Consider the following 19335-nt stretch of genomic DNA (forward strand, 5'->3'; position numbering starts at 1 on the left):
TTGTCACTTTGTTTTTGTATTCTTTCTCAAGTTTCTAAAAGAATTCAGCCATAGAATTTAGTTAAGAACTATAAGGATTTTAGAACACAGTCCTGAGTGCTTTTAGTGGTTAAAATAGGTTTTGAATTTTTTTTTTAAGGGCAAATCATATTCCTAGCACTTAGAAGCCTTACATATCAAAGCTTACTTTGTTTTGGATGGATATAAAGTGAATGACTCACACTTCACCCATCTTCAGAATGTGCTAGAAAAAGACGTGGGATGGAACCACAGCCCAATACAGTGCAAAAGGCATCATCGGCTTTGGGTTGGCAAAGACCCAAATTCCTGTCCCAAGTCCGCCACTGACTGGCGGTGTTATCTTGGGAAAACCAATGCTCTCTGAGCCTTGGTTTCCTCATCTGTACGATGGGGACACTGCTGTTCTACCCCACAAAGTTGTTGTGAGAACTAACTTGGAGAAAGCCCATGAAATGCCAAACACTCGTGATGTAACTAAATTCTTTTTGCCTCCTATTCTGAAGCAATGGACTGCTGCTAATCGTGTACTCTGAAGCTAGCAATTTGAGTACTTATTGTTACAAGATTTGAAGCAGGTGAGTGATAGCTTTCTAAAACCTCTCATATTTCTCAAAACTGAATGTTTTATTTATTTTCATAATGCCTCCTAGGAGCTAACATCTGCCTGAAAAACAAGATATTTCTGCAGAGACAGGGTGATGCTCTTGACTCAATTCAGAGAAAAGTCGTTTACCTCAAGGAGAGAAAGGGCTCTGATGCAGGAAGTGTAAAGCTCTGCAGTTTCCATGACAACCTCAGTTTGTTTCTCAACAAGAGCCTTCCAGCCAGGCTCTTGTGCATGAGTCACACCTCAAGTGTTTTGTTTGTTTCCCTTGGATAAAACTGATTCAAATTCTTAACAGCTCCCATCAAAGATTAAGTAATATCTCCTTGCTTAAACATAGAAAAAAATAAAATTCCATGTGTATAGTAAGTTCCCAGCCTACATAACAACAAAATCTCATCTTCAGTGTAGTCTCATTATGTGTACAAATTAACTCTATTAGGTTTTCTTAGCTGACGTAAAATCTGAAAAAATGTAGAGCTGTGTTTTAGATAAATGCTTTATTTTTTTCTCAAAATGTTACAAATGTTATTTCTCCTGAATATCTACAGTGCATAGAGCTTTATAAATTTATCCAGTAATGAGTAAAATCTAGTTTAACACTGATCCACTTTTACCAACATTTCTTTAATTCTCAGTGATTTTCCTTTTTGTTCCTGATTTTGGCTTTGTTCGAGTCTTCTGCCACCACGAAATGTTATTTTGAAAAGTGGATCCCAAGAATACCACAGTCTGAGATGTCTTGGACTCCCCATACTACAGAGGCAGCATTGGGCAGTATTAGTAAACATGACTGAGGAATGAGTGGCCTGCAGAGAGAAGTCCAAAGTCTGCAAGAGAGGCAAGAGCACGAGTGTCTGATAGATGAAGAACCTATCTAGAGAAAAAACTGCATTCCTAATGCACCATTGTCTGAAAATTTCCCAGTAGTTTCTAAAAGAACTGATGTTTCCAAAGATGGGAAGAATGAGTCTAGGTGGCAGGAGGGTCTCTGGGCAAGTGTTCCATAGCTCAAAGCATAGGGTGAGGGAGCAAAAAGCTTCGAAAGCCCTATGCCAGGTGAATCTGACAAGACCTGGGGCCAGACCAGACCTGCAGCACTACCTCAGCCTGACCTTTCTGTCCCCTGGCCCTCGTCTGCAGTGCATGTTGCTTCTGTTTGTCTTCTCAATGGAGATACCACCACCCCAGGACCTGAGCATCCCCTGTGGCAGATGTAGGACCCTTGAGTCAGAGCCTATGACAAAGTGGCCACTCATATCACAGCCTCTCAAATGGGAACAGGTGGGAAGCTGTCGCCTTTTCTCTTCTGGTCCTCTTAGGGTACTTTGGCTTCTGCTCTTCTTCAGCCTCTCGGTTTTGAGGCCAAGAGGCAGCCAGGATCCTGGCTGCTTCTGCTTGAGAGCTGGTCCCTTCCTCTTCATCAGAAGAGAGTCCACCTCCTGCATCTGTATGGGGAGCTACTGCCTCACTCTGGAGAGGTGGGGAAGTGGAGGGCAAACAGACCACAGGTCAGTGACCAGACAGACATAAGGAAGCACTATCTCAAGGCAGTAAAGCTTCCACCAATAGCCTGCCTGAAGCTGTGTGGCTCTAGGAGGGAAGAAGGGTGCTGCAAGGGGCTGAGGGAGAGCTAAACCCCATCTTCCTGTGCCTTCCTCAGACTGGGGGCTCATCCAAGCAAATACTGGTAACTTAGGAGCTGAGGAAATGCCAGGATGTCTAGGCAGGAAACTACCCTCAAGGAGAGTATAACGACATCTAGGAGATCACTGTGGCTGGGGTTTCTCATTATTATTACTCATTTCTGAACAGAAGTGCATGTATCTTTAACTTCCTCAATGCACAGTACTAACTCTCAGTGCCCAATGCTCTGAGGTGCCCACTCCCTGAACCTGGGCCAGCTGGGGTGGGGAGCTGGATGCACAAGGTGGAAAGCACAGCAGTGGGAAGAAACCAGTCAGAACATGAAGCCAGGTGAAGGAGTCGCTGAAGGGATTTGAGGGAAAAGCATGACAAGAATATTTTTTAAAGGCAGGTGGGGCTGGAGAGTCATGGTTACAGCCTTTCCCAGGGCATGTTTCTGCTGTCTCTGACCAAGTACTGATCGTACCACATAACTGTCTAGGGGCCGGTCCCTTGGGGGCTGCATGTCAAATATGCACCTGTGTTCACCAGCTGGTCTGCCACATGGTAGGTGCTGTGAGAGGTGTACTAAATTAGCAACTCCTGGCCTGAAGGATAGTCATAGACACTGGGAGCACCGCAGAAAGGCAAGAACTCATCTCTCCCTGTATGAGTTTACACCAGAGCAGACCCACAGTAGGCACTTACTCATGCATACAGGAGCAGAAAAGAGGATGTTGGGGCAGGGCTGGGGCAGAAGAGATAGCTGAGGCTGACTCCAGTGACATGCTTCCCCATAAGGTAAGGACATGGGGCCTTGGAGACACTGATCTGAAACATCAAAACCTAAAGCTATGATTTGATGTCTGCGAAAAATCTGGGGCAGTGATTTCTGAGTCTCCCCATTCACCACACCAGGCTTGTCTTTACCGAGGACCCACACTGACCTTGGCCCCATAGCGAAGCTTCAGCCTCTCCCTGATGAGCAGTCCTTTGGCCAGCAGCTTCCAGTTCCCTAAAGCCCGCTTCTCCTTTTTCTGCAGCAAAAATGAAATGGGAAAGCATAAAATGTTAATAACTGCCATTTTCAAGATGGAACCTGGGAATATATATATATATATATATATATAAACCTGGGAATATATATATATATGTATATATAAAGATATATGATAATATTTTAGGTTAAAAATAGTTTCTCAATTATAATGAAGTCTCAGTTTTAAAATTGGAGTGATTTTAAAAGTGATACACACGGAAGGCACCAAACCCCAAACCTCTTTTTAACTATTTCTGACTCTCAAATTTTTAGGGGAAGAGGCTGTCCAGAACTGTACCCCAGACAATTCCTTTTAATAGAGGCAAGTGTTGGCAACAGGGCAGGATCCAGGCAGACAGTTGACAGTGATAGTGGATTCTGAGGTGTAGGCAGGACCCTGTTTTATCCAGTGCTGGCTCCCTAGGGTGCCTTCATAGAGTCAGGAAGCCAGAAAGAGCTTTAGAACAAGTGGGGCACCTGCCTTACCTGTGTGCTTGCTTTCCTACCTCAGCCCCTCACCAGGCCCACCCAGGCTGCTTACCTCCTTCTCCTTCTTTTCAATGAGTGCCTGCTCATTTTCCCAGGCGGCCAGGAGCACATCTTTGTATTCCTCGCAGACTATGTACCCTTCAGTTCTGTGGGGATGCAATATGGGTGGTCTTCCTTAAGCTTGCTGCCTGCTCTGGCCTCTTCCTCCCCATTGTGAAGGACAATAAGCTGCTCCTAAGAACTTGGGGCCTTGAAGGATTTCCTGGGTCACAATACTGTACCACAATACTGCTAACAGATACCACCCATGCAGAAGGCAGGCCTGAGGACACTGGCACTGCTGCTTCCCCAGGCCCTGCCTAAGAGATGGAATGAGAGCTAGGAAAGTGCTGACCCCACTAGATCATCTGTGACCACCAACAGAAAGTGCTGACTCCACTAGATCATCTGTGACCACCAACAGAAAACAGTGTTCTAATCCAACATTAGGATGCTGGTTTCACTGGTTTTGCTGCCTCTGGATGAAAATGAGTGAAAGTGTCAAAGTAAAACCCGGAAAGTAAGAACCACTGGACCTCAACCCCCACCAACCTCTCATCAACTTCCTACATCTTTCACTGTGACCTTCCCACCCCTCCTTCCAGCCTCCACGAAAGTTCCCTCACGCACATGGGATGCGAGTAGCCTTTATGGAAATCGAAGCCGGTAATGGCCTGGACACAGTCGATGTCCAGCTTACGGGCCACGCGCTGCAGGTTGGGCAGATTCAGCTGGACACAGCCGATGGGCATCATGCTGGGCAGGAAGAGGTACACATTCCCAAATTCATTCCGGGGGACCTGCAGGGGGTGGCATGCCAGGTTTAGCCAGTTGCAGTATGAAGTGGCCTGGTCTTGACTCCACTGAGTGCTTCCCTTACCTTGCCATCCACAGCCACGGGCGGCTGGTACTCCTCTGTCTGCCACTTGCCAAACAGGCCCAAGTCATTGTGGTCCTGTAGCTGGGGCTCAGCGAGGCGGGCTCTCCGGGCCCGGTTGGAATAGCCTTTCACCATCTATGCCAAAGGGAACGGCCAGTTTACAACAAGGCTACCACTTCCTGAGCACTTACTGTACAGCTGGCACTGTGCTCAGGGCTTTGCACCTGTTACAAAACAAACTACAACAAGCAAGCCTGAGATGGGTGTGCTTTTTATCCTCTTTATGATCACTCATACCACTACCATTACCACCAGCTAACATCCACAGAGTGCTCACTGTCCCAGGAACTGTTCTCAAGGCCCTATGAGTACTCGGTATTTTCAGACCGTGACTGATCCCGGGTGACTGAAACCACAGAACGCGAAACCACGGATAAAGGGGGATTACTATGTTCTGTACTTTCAACACTTTCAAAAAGGAAATTGGGACTCAGAGATGCTGTCACTTACTTAAGATCCCATGGCCAACTGACTGACAGGGCCAGGATTTAAACCCAGATAACTGAGTGTGGCATGAACCCTGGGAGGAACTGACAATTTGGGCCCCCTAGCATGCTTCCCCACAGATGTCTTGTGGCCAATACCAAAACTTTCACTGGGAAGTAAAGGAGTGAAAATGTTGAAGAACTGGCAGGGAGGAAAAGGTTGCATAACTTCTACAAGGAGGAGTGGCACAGGTGTAGGTTAAGGATTGACTCTTGGTGCAGGGATCGCAAAACTTTTTCTATAAAGGGTCATGTACAGCCTCTGCTGCATATTCTTTATTTTCCTTCTTTTACAATCCATAAAAAAATGTAAAAACCATTCTGAGATCAAAACTGGACCCAGAGTGGATGTGACCTGCAAACTACGGACTGTTGACTGCTGCTCTAGTGGCCATTCCTGCCATGGTCTCTGGGCACCCCACCTCTGTCACCCCTCTATAGGGCTGACAGTCTCTTTCTGAGGAAGTCATTCATCCAGTGTTGTTCAGTAAAGATCCACTGAGCACCTACTACAGACCACACCATGATACCCATCGTTAGAGGCAAAGGAGGGGCAGCCTTTGTTCTTAAGGAGAACAGGTTCCTGTGGGGGAACAGAGACTACAAATCAGTGTAAAGAGTACAGGGTGAAATGGGCCTCAGAGGGAGGACAGCTTCACCCAGCCCCGAGCAGGGAGATGTTAGGACAAGCTATTCAGAAAAGGCCCCACCTGAGCCAAGTCTGAAAGGGCAAAGAGGGATTTGTCAAGTGAAAAGGGCTGTGGTCAAGTGAAAAGGGCTGGAGAGAAAGGTGTTTGGGACCAAAGGGACATGGGAACTGTGGAAGCTGTCTGACATGCAGGAGAAAGTGTGGCCAGAGAGCAGGTGGGCACCTGAGCACCACAAGTCTCTGTGTCACATGAAAGATATGGGACTCCAGGCAGGGTGAGGGTGGGCTATTCAAGAGGTCTCACATGCAACTCTGTACTTCAGAAAGATCTCATGACTGCAATGTTAGAAATGAACTGAGGGGCTGAAAGTGGCTATGATCTAAGCAAGGAAGATAAGGCAGAGGCTGGAGCTGGGAAAGGAGGTTTCAGAACAAGGAGAGGACTTGAGATTTGGAGTTATGCTAGAACTGCATTACTGATAGCTACCATACATTTGAAATATGGCTGGTCGGGACTGAGATGTATTGAAAGTGAAATACTAGGTTCCGAAGGCTTAATAAGAAAATGGATGTAAAACAGTTCATTAACAATTCAAAATATTATATGTTGAAATGATATTTCAAATATATTTAAGAATGTTAAAATCCCACCTCTGAGTTTTTAATGTAGCTACTAAAAAACTTAAGTTTGTGGCTCACATTATATTTCAGACAGTGCCATTCCATGATAAAGAGACTGGTTATTTGATAAGGAACATAAAAGAAAGGTGAAGGTCTATAGGAAACCACAGTGATCATCCAGGTCCAAGGCAGCAATGACGCACTCAAGTCTGCTTTCTGCGGTGACCCGCGCCCAATGCCTACAGCCCCTTCTGTAGGCCTTTCCAACACCTGCCTGGCTCCCCAGAGACCACAACCCAAAGGGCTCCTTCTAGGATCTGACAAAGAAGGGCAAATGTGTCTCTCTGTGACTGGCCATTGTCCTCCTTGGTTGAATGAAATCATGTGTCCTGTGACAAGCATTTGCAGTACTGGACTGAATTCATGTTTCTCGTGGGCAGCTGACCTGACCCAGTGCAGCAGCACACTGGGAGAGAAAGAACACTGGAGTAGAGACAGGGCTTGAGATTCTTGTCTGGGTGCTGCTGTTTCCCTAACTGTAAGGCCTTGGACAAGTCATCTGCCCTTCCTGGGCTGTTTTCTCACCTGTAAAATGGGCATCATAATGCTAACTCCAGTGCTTGTTGAGACTCATTAGAGGTCACATACACGTAAAATGCATAGTGAGTTATTAAACGGAAGGGCACTGACGACTGGTGAATGTATCTACATGAAGCAGGGCTTTGGCCTTGTAGAACAACTCAGTAACATGGTTCAGATCTACATAGCCTCTGAATATACACCAGGAGTCTGAGGGCTGCTTTTTGGCCTTGATTTCTTGCATACGCTGGAAGATTCATCTCTTACAAATTCCTCCTTAAAGACATAATTTAAATGCTTCTCTCTTCCTCTAATCCTTCTCAAGCCAGAAAAGTTCAGACCTGGATTCCTATTCTGAGCATGCACTCAGCAGCTCTTAGTCACCACTCTTCTGCCCTCAGCTGTCCCATTCCTCCTTGGTCCTCAGCCTCCCTAACAGCTCTAAAGGCCGCCCCCACCCCCAGCTCTGGTTACCTTGTAGGGCACTTCTCCAAGCCTCACCACTCTTCCTTGTTTCAGCCACGTATCCCTGGAGTGCAGGATATGCACACAATCCCTACCAACAGGGGAAGACAAAGGACAAATTCAGTTCACACCCTGCCTAATGGAACACACTATGCAAAGGAACCCCCAGGACCCAAGTGTCCCTATGACCTCCCAAAAGGAAGAGCGAGGACCTTGATTCTCTCCTCAGGCTCTGCCTCATGCCCTGAAGCAGGCCCTGCTCTTGAGGGAAGCAGGGGACTTGCCTTAGGCACAAAGCTAATTTGGACTTCCTGTTTTGGGGGGGAGGTATATGCATTCACTTACAAATCCTAACCTCATGGAGTTACTGTGTCTGTCTTAGGCTTCATGCTATGCCCTCAACTCTCCTCCCACAGTGAGAGTCCCTTTGCAGCTTGTATGGGGCGACAGCACAGCAGTGCGGACACAATTCCTCATCATTGAGCAAGTACCTGCCCAGGGTCTAGTCTGCTGCTAAACATTGAGGTGTGAGGGACAAATGTCCAGAGAAGAAGTGGTGAACCCAAAATAAGTCTACATGGAAATTATAATACACTACTAAATCATCATAGAATTAAGACTCATGCCCATGAAACAGTCAAATAATTCCTGGGAGCCTGTGATTATGAGGACAGATCTTCTGGCTTTACTCTTTCTTCCAGAGCTAAGAGCTATACCCCAGCCTTGCAATTCTACTTTCCAACAAGTTTCAACTGCTTTCCTTGCTGAGCCTCCTTTAACAAGGCACGCCCATCTCCTCTTCAGTTTGCAGCCCTAAACTCTGCCCAAAGAGTGAGGCTCCGATGAGCACGGGCACTAAGTTTCCTTCCACTGCAGAAATCAGGCTCTTCACCTACCCTTCAGTCTGAGGCTGATGTTCAGCACAGTACAACAGACACGGGGCAAACCTCTGTGCCACCTCCTAGCAGCACTTCCTGGGGAAGTCTCTTTCTCTTCCTGAGCCTCAGTATCCTCCTCTATCACTTAGGGATGAGCTCTGTCCTCCCTGCCTCATAAGGTTGCTAGAAAGACCAGACACTTGCCAGGTGCTGGAGCAGTGCTTCTCTGTCCATAGCATCACTGTCGGAGCTGAGAGCTCTAGCCACACTCCCACTGCAGGCTACACATCTCTGATTGCCCAAAGGAGTAATTATGTCATGGTCATAGTCTTCAGATAGGAGAGGGGAAGGCAGCGGGGAGGGGGAAGCAGGTGTGCTTTGTCTGGACATCTCTAAGGATAGCAGAGGGAAGTAGGCATATACCTCTCGGAATAAATCTCAACTTCTAACCACGTCATACCCATTAGAGATGGCTCATTATCAAAAAACAGAAAACAAGTGTTGATGAGGATGCTGAGAAACTAAAACCCTTGTGCTCTGCTGGTGGGAATGTAAAATGGTGCAGCCCCTGTGGAAAATAGTACATCAGTTCTTCGAAAGTTAAACATAGAATTAACATATGATCCAGCAATTCCACTTCTGGGCATATATCCAAGAGATCTGAAAGCAGGGTCTCAAAGAGATATTTGTACTCCTGTGTTCATGGCAGCATTATTCATAATAGCCAAAAGGGGAAGCAACACATGTGTCCATCACTGGATGCCAGTTACAAAAGCACTGATACTGTTGAGTTCATTTATATAGAGACAAAGTAGAATGGTGCTTGCCAGGGGCTGGGGGAAGGGGGAATTAGAGAGTTGGTGTTTAACGGGCACAGAGTTTCAGTTTGGGAAGATGAAAGTTCTGGAGATAGATGGTGGTGATGGTTGCAGAGCAGTGTCAACATACTTAATGACACTGAACTGTACACTTAAAAATGGTTAAATGGTAAATTTTGTTATGCATATTTTACCACATTAAAAAGAAATATCCACCTTTAATACTTTCTCCTGTGACTGACATGGTCCCTGTGGACCATGCTGGCGCATCCTTCCCCCCAAACTTCTTCTCTCTCAAGTACCTGAGGAAGCCTGTGCTTTATCCTCTATCAAGGTGGCATGGGTCCTAAAGGCCTTTGACTGTTGGTAGGTGAGGCTCTTGACCAGGTATGACCCTTCTGACGTGCACCAGAAAGCTGCAACACAGACCCTGGACAGAGGGTCTGGATGACTCCCTGCAGGGCTGACACGAGGACGGAGTCCTCAGTTAGAGGACTCAAACCACCTACTCATGAGTTTCCCTTTTTTTCTTTCTTTTCCCATTTCTTAAGGATATCCTCTATTTTCTGATCTTATATTTCAATTTAAAGAAAAAACAAAAAAAAAAAACACTTTTATTTTCTTTCTATTGCTATTCCTTAAAAATTCTGCTTCTATTTTTTCCTTACCCTAAATTTATATTATAAATTTTTAATTTTGTATACATTGTGCATTCATTTTCTACTCTTATTCTCTTCTCTCCTTCTTTGGCAATTTCTTTTGACTATGGATAAAATATACACAACATAAAATTTATAATAATTTTATCTTAATAATTTTTAAGTGTATAGCTCAGTGGCATTAAATAGTTATGCAACCATCACCACCATTCATCTCCAGAACTTTTTCATCTGCTCAAACAGAAGCTCTGTACCCATTAAAATAACTACTCATTTTAATTTTTATTATCAAATTTTCTTCTTTCCTTTTGTATGTTTTCAACTTACATTTGAGAGATGTTTATATCATCCTATATAAGCCTTATTTTGCTTTACTTTTAATTTTTCCCCTAAACTTTTTCCTCTCTCTGCTCGTCCTCATCATTTTAACTTCCAAGCTTCAATCTTTCCTACACATGTCCCCACACAATAGCACACTCACGCACTATGAAGTTCACCCTGTTTGACAAATGAGATGAATGATGTTATCAGCCACTTGCCCTGGACGAAGGTTGATAATCCCAAGCCATCAGGAAGCCCACAAAGCTACCGGGCTGCCTCACGCACCTGGAATAGACAGCTTCTCCACGACAATAACCAATGATCGCAGCTGTCTCAGGATAGATGGCCTCATATTTCAAGAGATGCCTCTTCAAGGCGTACAGAGGGTGGTTCTTATATGTGCCAATGACAGTGGGCAAAGGCTGTTCCAGGTGCTTTGCCTGAAACTGCAAAGGCCAGAAAGACGATGTTGAGTGTGTGGTTTAGAAGAGGAAGTGAGGGTTGAGGTGGGTGATCTTCAGACCAACTTATTCAGATAACAGTGGAGCAGAGGTTTCACGAGCACTAATGACTAACACTGCATTGTAGCTCTGATGTTAAGTAGGTTTTAGGTAAACAGACAGCTATGAAGAATCAAGTAATTCTGTGGCTAGTGGCAACTTTGGAAAGTCATCTAACCTATTCCCAGTCCAGAGACACCTTAGCCAGCCCTCACAGATCAGTGCCTGCTCTATTAAGGAGCTTCAAGGCAGAAAACCATAAAGCTTTCTAAAGGAAAGAGGCCTTATCGTAAAGTGATATCACTATTCTGCAACATGGTTTACCATGACTGCACTCACAGGAAATGGAAATGAGTTGTTCACCCTATGCTTTTTTTTTTTTTTTTAAGTTCACTATAATACATGTTCTATTAGTATTTCTTTAAGGATTCTGATTTCTCCGTGGGCAATTCCACTACTGTAATTCACATCCTATTCACCCAGGTCTCCTAATATTTCCTTTAGTACTTTCTGAAACCCTCGATACATGAGTAAGGACTGGCAATGCGGAGTGGCCAGGAGTAAGATGGACCCTCCTCCATGAGGTCCGCATCCAGCATGAAGACTTTAATTAGGTTAGTCACAATACCATATGAACAACTCCCATTTACTCTGTCATTTTTAAGTAAAATGAACTAGGAATGCCCCCAGAGCAAACTCTCAATGCAGGTTAAACAGCATTGAACACTAAAATAAGCCTGGTTTCACCCATCCTGAGGAACTGGGAATAATTCTTTGCAAATCTGGGCTTGTTCCCAGGTGGAAATGCCGAGCTCCACTTAACACAACTGCCCTTGCACTAGCGACTCAGGCTTTCCTCCTAGCACCAAGTGACACACTATGTTGTTTTAGAAGTTGGCTTCTAGTGTGTCTTCTCAACAGATATTTCCTCATCCCAAGTCCCTTTCTTCCCAGGAGATAAGTGTTCTAGATCTGTGGAGGGCTGTTTGTGTACGTGCTTGTATGAGTGTGCATGATGAGAAAGGGGAAAACAATGAGTTTTTTCTTCTTTGACTTAGTATGACTTACATGACTTGCAAAAATTATTGGAAAGCTCCAAATTTATAACTGGGCAATAACTAAAAGCATACAGGCTTCAAAGTTAGCTATATCTGGGTTAAAATATCAAGTCAGTTAATCTCTTGAATCCTAAAATTTTAACTAGTAAAATTAAGGCAATAATAATCCCAGCTTTATAATGTTGTGATAATTAATGAGATAAATATCAAAAATACCCAACACAGGCTAAGCTAGGAATATATAAGGTGCTCGAAATGAGAATAATTTTAATAACTGGACTGGCTCTTCATGTCTGTGGCAACTGAGTCCTTACCTCCAAGTCTTCTTTCTTTTCCCTTTCTACCAATGGGCTCTGGTAGGGTCTCAAGGTTTCCGCCCACCACTTGGCATCAACCCGGCACTTGCGAGTCGCTGTCATCCAGGCTGGATCATACCTCTGGGTGACATCCCGGACCCAGCCATTATTGTCGATGGCTACAACGTAGGTCATGGGCTTCGTGGCATATCTGTAACATGTCGGAGACTGGCCCACCACGCCATGCACACAGTCCACACATGTCCACTTTTCCTCCTGCTCACAGAATACCTCAAGCCACTGGTTTACACCAGCTGCTTTCCCTCTTTCTGTTTCCTCACCATCACTGGACATTTTCTTGCCTCTCTTACTCTTACTGCTTGAAGAACTTGCAGATGCTGCTGGAAAGCCTGGGTGCTTAGGGTGGCTTCCATGTTGGGTCCTGGAGTCACTTTTGGAACCTGCCTTTGTCCTCTGAGGGGCTGAGGCCCTCCTCTGTCTTGAAGGGCCAGGCTCACAATCCTCACTGGATGAATGATGGGCTTCCCCAGAAGAGAGCTCAAAGTCAGAGCCACTGCTGGCCTTGTCACTCCCACTCTCTTCTTTATAGGACACCCTAGAGGCCACCCGCCGCTTCTGGCCACGCACACGTCCCTGAGTTTTCTTCTCCTGCTTTTCCGCTTTGACTTCTTCTTCCCCACTGGAGGGAGGCTCTTTCTGTTTCTTCTTGATGGCGGCTGCTTTGCTCCTCTTCCCTTTGACACTTGGACTGCCAGCGCTCTTAGAAGTGGTGTCCTCTTGTCTAGTTTCTCTGCTGGTCTTCGGTTTGGTTTGGTTTTCTGGAACTTGGCTAGAAGTTTCTGCAGAGCCTCCAGGACACTCTGTGGAACTCTCCTTAGAAGGTTTCTTTCCCTTAAACAGAAGAGAAGTTTTGCTTTTTTTTTTTTTGCTAATGTTAGGACAGAGATCCTGTCATCTAATGGGGCTAAGTCATTGGCTGGAGAACTAGCATACACAAGATGTCCGCAACTCAGACAGTGATTGACTGGCTATCCTTTTGAGTTGTAAGAAAATATTTGCTAAAATCTATAGCACCTAAGACAAGGCCACAATATAATTCCTTTTACTCTAAACTGTGGCACAGGCAAAAAAGCACCGAATATGGAAAGAGACAAACCTGGGTTCAGTGTTCTGTATCTCATGTTATGCGATTTAGGTAAATTATGTAACTTCTGCGCTCCGGTTTCCTCAGCAACAATAATACTCACCTTGCACATAATGCATTTTGCAAATACTGATGGACTTAACAAAGTTAAAGTATTAATAATACAGAAATTATTAAAATCTGGACCATCAAGTTTCAGACAATGCCAAAACCCCAGTGAGTAGAGTATTCAGCCTCCTTCTTAGATGACTGCAGAATTCAGAGTCCTTCACCCATCATCACTCCACACTGCTGCTAAGGAGGACAGGTACCATTCTACCATTTTACAGAAGAGAAACTAAAGCACCAGGAGCCAAGACCTGCCGTAGGCTCCTTTGCACATGCAAAAACTCAGATTGCTAGATATCCATCCGTGTGTCCAGTCTTGCCATCCCAGGGTTGTGCAAGACAGTCTCAAAGAAACCCATGCTCCATGAATACCGACCCTTAAAAATAGTCTTAACAACTAATTTTTTTAATTCTGATCATTTCTAACTCCTCTCCGACCAACTACCCTTTTCCCTGGAAGTCCTGAGAACTTTACCTTGGTTGCTGATAACTTCAGAGGAACTGGCTGTAGAGACAATACCAGACGGGTTGGGAGCTGCAGGGCCCGGAGAATCAGTAAAAATATCTATAATAAAAAAGAATAACGCACTTATCCTAAGAAAAAATTTAAAGATTTAATTAATTCGGTGTTGCTTGTCGTGGTGCTTATTGATAACAGAGAAAAGTAAAAACAACCAAGTTGTCAAAAATAAGAGTCTGAAACCCTTGATACTATTAAAAATGATACTGCTGAGATTTACCTTTGTAGAAAAATGGGAAACTGTATGCCATATAGTAAGGGAAAATAGAAGTTTGTTTTTTAATGTTAATTTTTGTAAGAATAAATTGTATATAAATATAAATACATATATATTTTAAAAAGAACCTATATACTGGGTTATGGGTATTTACAAGTATTTTTTTTCCAGCTTACCTATCTTTTGATTGTTTTGCATTCCACATGTGCTATGTTTGTGATTAAAGTAAATAAAATGAGACATCACTTTGAAAAGAAAATATGGAAAACATAATTATCAGATGCCCGAAGTCTATTCCCTCTATTCTATTTTCCCCACAATGAATCTTTTAACTGGATGCTGCAGTTCTAAGCGTTCTATAAACTTGGAAGAATGGGAGCCTCCTCATGGGAATTAACCTCCAAAACTGCAGCAGTGATAAAGCAACTGAGCAAGATCTTCCTACACAGATCTCAGGGTCCCAGTGTTTCTCATGAATTACCGTAATACCCTACTGAGAAAGCCAGGGGTAAAAATCAGAAACAAGAAGGCAGCTTTTCTGTGAAAAGCCATGTTATATTTAAAAAATAATTACTTTTGCCTTGTTTCTTCCGAAGTGAAAGACAGGGAGATAAGAAAATATCAGGGAAACCCAAATTGAGGGACACACTACAAAATTCCTAAGCAGCACTCTTCAAGAACATCAAGGTAATGAAAGACAACAGAAGACTGAGAAACTGTCACAGATTGGAAGAGACCATGATGACTAAATGTAACATGGTATTCTGGGTTGGATCCTAGAACAGAAGAAAGGCTTTAGTGGAAAAACTTGAAAAATCCAAATAGTATCTATGGTTTAGTTGACAACTTATTATGTTAACTGATACAATAAACATTGTAAGAGCTAAAACTATAAAACTCCTAGAACAAAATATAGGAGGAGATCTTTATGATCTTGGATTGGGCAATGGAGTCTTAGATATCCCACCAACAGTATAAGGAACAAAAGAAAAACAGAAAATTGAACTTTGCCAAAGTTAAAACTTATGTGTATCAAAGGACTTTCTCAAGATGGTGAAAAGACAACCTACAGAATGGGAAGAAATATTTGCAAAGCATATATTTGATGAGTGTCTAGTATCCAAAATATATAAAGAACTCTTACAACTCAACAACAAAAAGACAAAGAATCCAATTAAAAAATGGGTAAAATGTTTTTATAGACATTTCCCCAAAGCAGATACACAAATGGTCAATACACACATGAAAAGTTGTCAAGCATCATTAGTCATCAAGGAAATGCAAATCAAAACCACAATGAGATACCACTTCATACCTACTAGGATGACTATAAAAAAAAAATAAGAAAGAAAAATAAAAGTGTTGGTGAGAATTTGGAGAAATTGGAACTCTGAAACATTGCTGGTGGGAATGTAAAATAGTGCAGCTACTGTAGAAAACAGTTTGGCAATTTCTCAAAAAGTTCAACATACAATTACCTTCTGACCCAGCAACTCCACTCTTAGGTATATACCCAAAAGAACTGAAAACGATTACTCAACAGATATATGTACACACACTGACAGCAGTTCTCTTCATAATAGCCAAAAGGTGGAAACAACCTAAATGTCCATCAACTGAATGAATAAACAAAATGTGGTATACCTATACAAAGGAATATTATTCATCCATAAAAAAGGAATGCAGTACTGACACAATCCACAAATGTAGATGAACCTTGAAATTATTATGCTAAGTGAAAGAAGCCAGACACAAAAGGTCAAAGGTTGTATGATTTCTTTTATATGAAATATCCAGAATATGTAAATCTACAGAAAAAGAATGCACATTAGTGGTGCTAGGTGCTTGAAGGGGTGAGAAGAAGAGTAGAATGGGGAGTAACTGTTTAATGGGTACAGGATTTCCTTTTGGGGTAGCAAAAATGTTTTGGAAATAGAGGTGGCACTTACATAATACTCTAAATGCACTAAATGTCACTGAATTGTTTGCATTTTTAAGAAACTGTATTTTTTTTGCTTTTAAAAAAACCCATAAACAAATATATATGTACACAAACACACGGGAACAAAGTCTGGGAAAACAATACTTAAATATTAATGTTTTCCTTTGGGTAGTGGAATTATAGCATAATTACTGGCTATGCCAGTTATCTTAGACTTTATCAAGCCAAATCAGAAAAAGAGAGGTAAAGATGCCAGTTATCTAGCCTTGAAGATACAAAAAGTCTGGTCTCTTTTCCTAAGCAAACAGGTAACGTGGGGCTCAGGCACAAGTACATGCATTAATAGGAATCTTCCAGGGATAAAACCATATTTCTACCACCATTTTTGTTTCATTCAGACAGAACCTTACCTAAGGGTATTTTCAAGTGTTTGATAAAAGCCTGTCTACATTTAAGAGCTCCTCACCACAACTCCTTTTGATGGATACAATTTTCTTTACTGCATGGCTGCCTGCCATTGTCATTACCCAAATCGGAAGGTATAGAAACACTTTCTCAAGGATTTCAGCAGCCAATTTGGTATAATATTTCCTTGGAACTTTTGAACACAAATTATGAATAGTTAGCAGAAATAATTCTAGAGCACTTGACCAAAAATTCAGTGCTTTAACACACCAGAATACCAAGTAATAGAAACGAAAGAGGGTATGCTTTCAACTCACACACTGGTCCCAATCATGATTCCAATACTTGCCAATTAAGAAAGTTACTTAGCCTCTCTGAGCTTCAGTACCTATTTTTTATTTTATGAGAACTGAATAAAAACCACCTGGAATGGCATCTGGCACATGACTGCCATCGTCATTTGCTACGGGTACTAATAAAAAGTGTTGCCAGGAGGAATCACTCACGTGGACCAATTCTTCATCATCTCGTGCAGAGTAAATAGCAAATCTCCTTTCCAATGTAGTCTGTAGGCCATCTTGTTCATTTGTTGAAAGGTCTGTGTTAACTGTAAATGTTCCAATGAACCTGGAGAGAAACCAGGCATTTCCTTGTGTCAGAGGTCAGAGCAAAGAGGAATGCTGTTCTTTTATAGCCAAGAAAATCAGAAGGGGGAGCTTCATCTGCCTCTGTTCTACTCTTCCCACCATGTCTGGCTAACTCCTACTTATCACTGAAGACCCAACTCAGACTTCACTTCCTTGGGGAGCCTTCCCCTTCCTGGGGTGCATTCCCAGACCCTGCGGCTGAGTTAAGTGGCCCTGCTCTGTGTGCCCACAGTCCAGAGCACACCTCTTCCAGAGTACTTGTCATACTACTCTAATTACTTGGGGTGTATCTGTCTTCCTGACCAACCTGGGAGCTCTTTCAGGACAGAGATTATGCCTGACATTTCTCTATCTTCAATGCCATGACCACTGCCTGGCACACAGGATCATCTCAGGGGATGTCTGTGGAAGTGACTTGCACTCAACCTCTGAGAGACAACGAATCCTACACTAAGGCTTTGCAAGACAGGTTGGAGGGCCATACCATTTCACCAGGTTTGACAGGTAGTAGATATCCACGTCTTGAGGAGGCACTCTGGTAAAGCGAGCTGGGATGATGGAGAGGCCAATAGCCTGCAGATCGGGCTGGTTGCAGATGTTATTTCGATAGAAGCCATTTGCTAGTAGGCACAGAAGGTGAACCTGGAAAGAAAAAGAAAAGAGAAGACAGTAAAGGAAGGCTGAAAACTAGAGGGATTTTTGCTGCCAAATTAAAAGACATTTTGTGGGCAGAAAATATTTGTTGTCAACATACAAAAAAGTAAAAATATTAACTTCAGGTATTTCCCAAGATTCTGTCTGTCACCCTCTCTTCTACCTAGATGTTCATTCCCTCAAAGAGCCTTAAACCTCAAAGCTTCAAAATACTAACTTATTTTAAGAGGCCTTGTCAAAAGATCTATAGATGAAATGCAACAATGTCTTTGGTTTGAGCCAAAAATATCAGGAGGAAAAGTGAGTGGGGGAAGAAAATAGCACGACTGCTCACAGGCTAATAACTGTCAAAGCTGAGGAGACAGCACGGGGTTCACTGCACTGCTCTCTGCACTTCCATGTGTGCTTGAAGCCAGCCTCCCCCACTTCAAACCCGACACTGGTCCTCACATGACCTCCCACCCGATCCTTTCTCAATCTACTGAAATGATCATGTGACTGCCTCCTTTTTCTCTTGCCCATAGCTTTGCATCATTTTCCCTTCAAAATTATTTTTGAATAATTTTGCTCCATAATAATCATGTCCTGCCCCAGCCAGGACATGAAAGTTTCTCATTAGTAGCAGTCTTCCTTCCTTCCCACTTACAGCTTCCCTATTTCAATCAATGGTGCTGCCCTTCTACCCTCACTTAAGCTTCAAATCTCGGAGTTATAGTAATTTTTCCCTTTCTTTCATCTCTAACACCAAAAGGTAAAAGAAACACAACTACCTCATTTAATCCCCAAGGCTGCTACAAAGTGGGAATCACTTCAGTTCTCATCTCATCTCCTCACTGTCCTTGCTATGTGCTCACCCCACCTCTAGATTTCTGTGGCTGCTGAGGTGTCTCTTCCATCAGCTGCATCTCTACATTCCCTGGCTGCCTGCTGCTAATTAAAGGAGAATCAAAATTCTCCCTTTCCTCACTCTCGATATGTCTCCAAAACGCATATCCTCCAACGTGTGGGAAAACTGGTTGTCCCACCACCCCCTCCAAAACTCAGCAAGAGCAGTCTTCATAGACTCTATCCTTTCCCATCTCAACATGCTTTGCTTTCTCCTAAATAAAGCCTTCTTCAGCTAATCGGACCCACACTATTCCCTTTCCTTCTTTAAGTCTTGAGTTTCTCTTTTTCGAGGTCTTTCTTGTTCCATCTGTGAGATCGGAAACTCCTTAACTAGGAAATAAGTTTTATACAAGTCTCTCTTCCCACAATGCCAAGTACCTTGCTAGGTCCATAATACGTGTTCAATACCTACTGGCTGAAGTCAAAAGCCAGAGACTTTAGCTGAGATCGGAACTAATGTTATTAAACAGTTCAAACAGGAGATGAAAGGGGCATGCCTGTTTAGCCCCTGCTTCATGCCAGGCATTGCGCTACATGTTTTATATATGATATCTGTGTAACCCTCACAACCGCCTACCAAAGAAGACACTACTATTACCTCTCACTTCAAAGATGAGGAAACTAAGGCTCAGCGAGAATAAAAAACTGCCAAGGTCACACAGTGTGTAGAAGAGCCTGAAACAAAACCCCAGTTTGACTGAC

At 43.3% G+C, this 19335-nt stretch overlaps 1 protein-coding gene across 3 annotated transcripts in view; it reads right to left on the reverse strand.

Annotated features, from left to right (window-relative positions):
• Positions 1-1109: 1109 nt before the first annotated feature.
• Positions 1110-19335, reverse strand: part of XPC (XPC complex subunit, DNA damage recognition and repair factor) — a 29978-nt gene continuing 11752 nt past the window's right edge. The window contains exons 6-17 of one of the 3 annotated variants that reach the window (XM_039837351.1): positions 17576-17733; positions 16951-17071; positions 13836-13925; positions 12106-12999; positions 10519-10679; positions 7567-7648; positions 4699-4833; positions 4449-4618; positions 3832-3925; positions 3199-3288; positions 2960-3082; positions 1961-2098 (exon numbers count right to left, since the gene is read on the reverse strand). In XM_039837351.1, coding sequence (XP_039693285.1) covers positions 2960-3082; positions 3199-3288; positions 3832-3925; positions 4449-4618; positions 4699-4833; positions 7567-7648; positions 10519-10679; positions 12106-12999; positions 13836-13925; positions 16951-17071; positions 17576-17733 — 2118 coding nt within the window. In that variant the 3' untranslated portion in view covers positions 1961-2098. Of the gene's footprint in view, positions 2099-2959; positions 3083-3198; positions 3289-3831; positions 3926-4448; positions 4619-4698; positions 4834-7566; positions 7649-10518; positions 10680-12105; positions 13000-13835; positions 13926-16950; positions 17072-17575; positions 17734-19335 lie in introns of all 3 variants that reach the window. The other 2 variants (XM_039837350.1, XM_039837352.1) reach the window with 2 other exon arrangements.

This window comes from Pteropus medius, unplaced genomic scaffold (genome assembly GCF_902729225.1).
Source record: "Pteropus medius unplaced genomic scaffold, Ma_sr-lr_union100, whole genome shotgun sequence".
In the NCBI taxonomy this organism is placed as follows: domain Eukaryota; kingdom Metazoa; phylum Chordata; class Mammalia; order Chiroptera; family Pteropodidae; genus Pteropus; species Pteropus medius.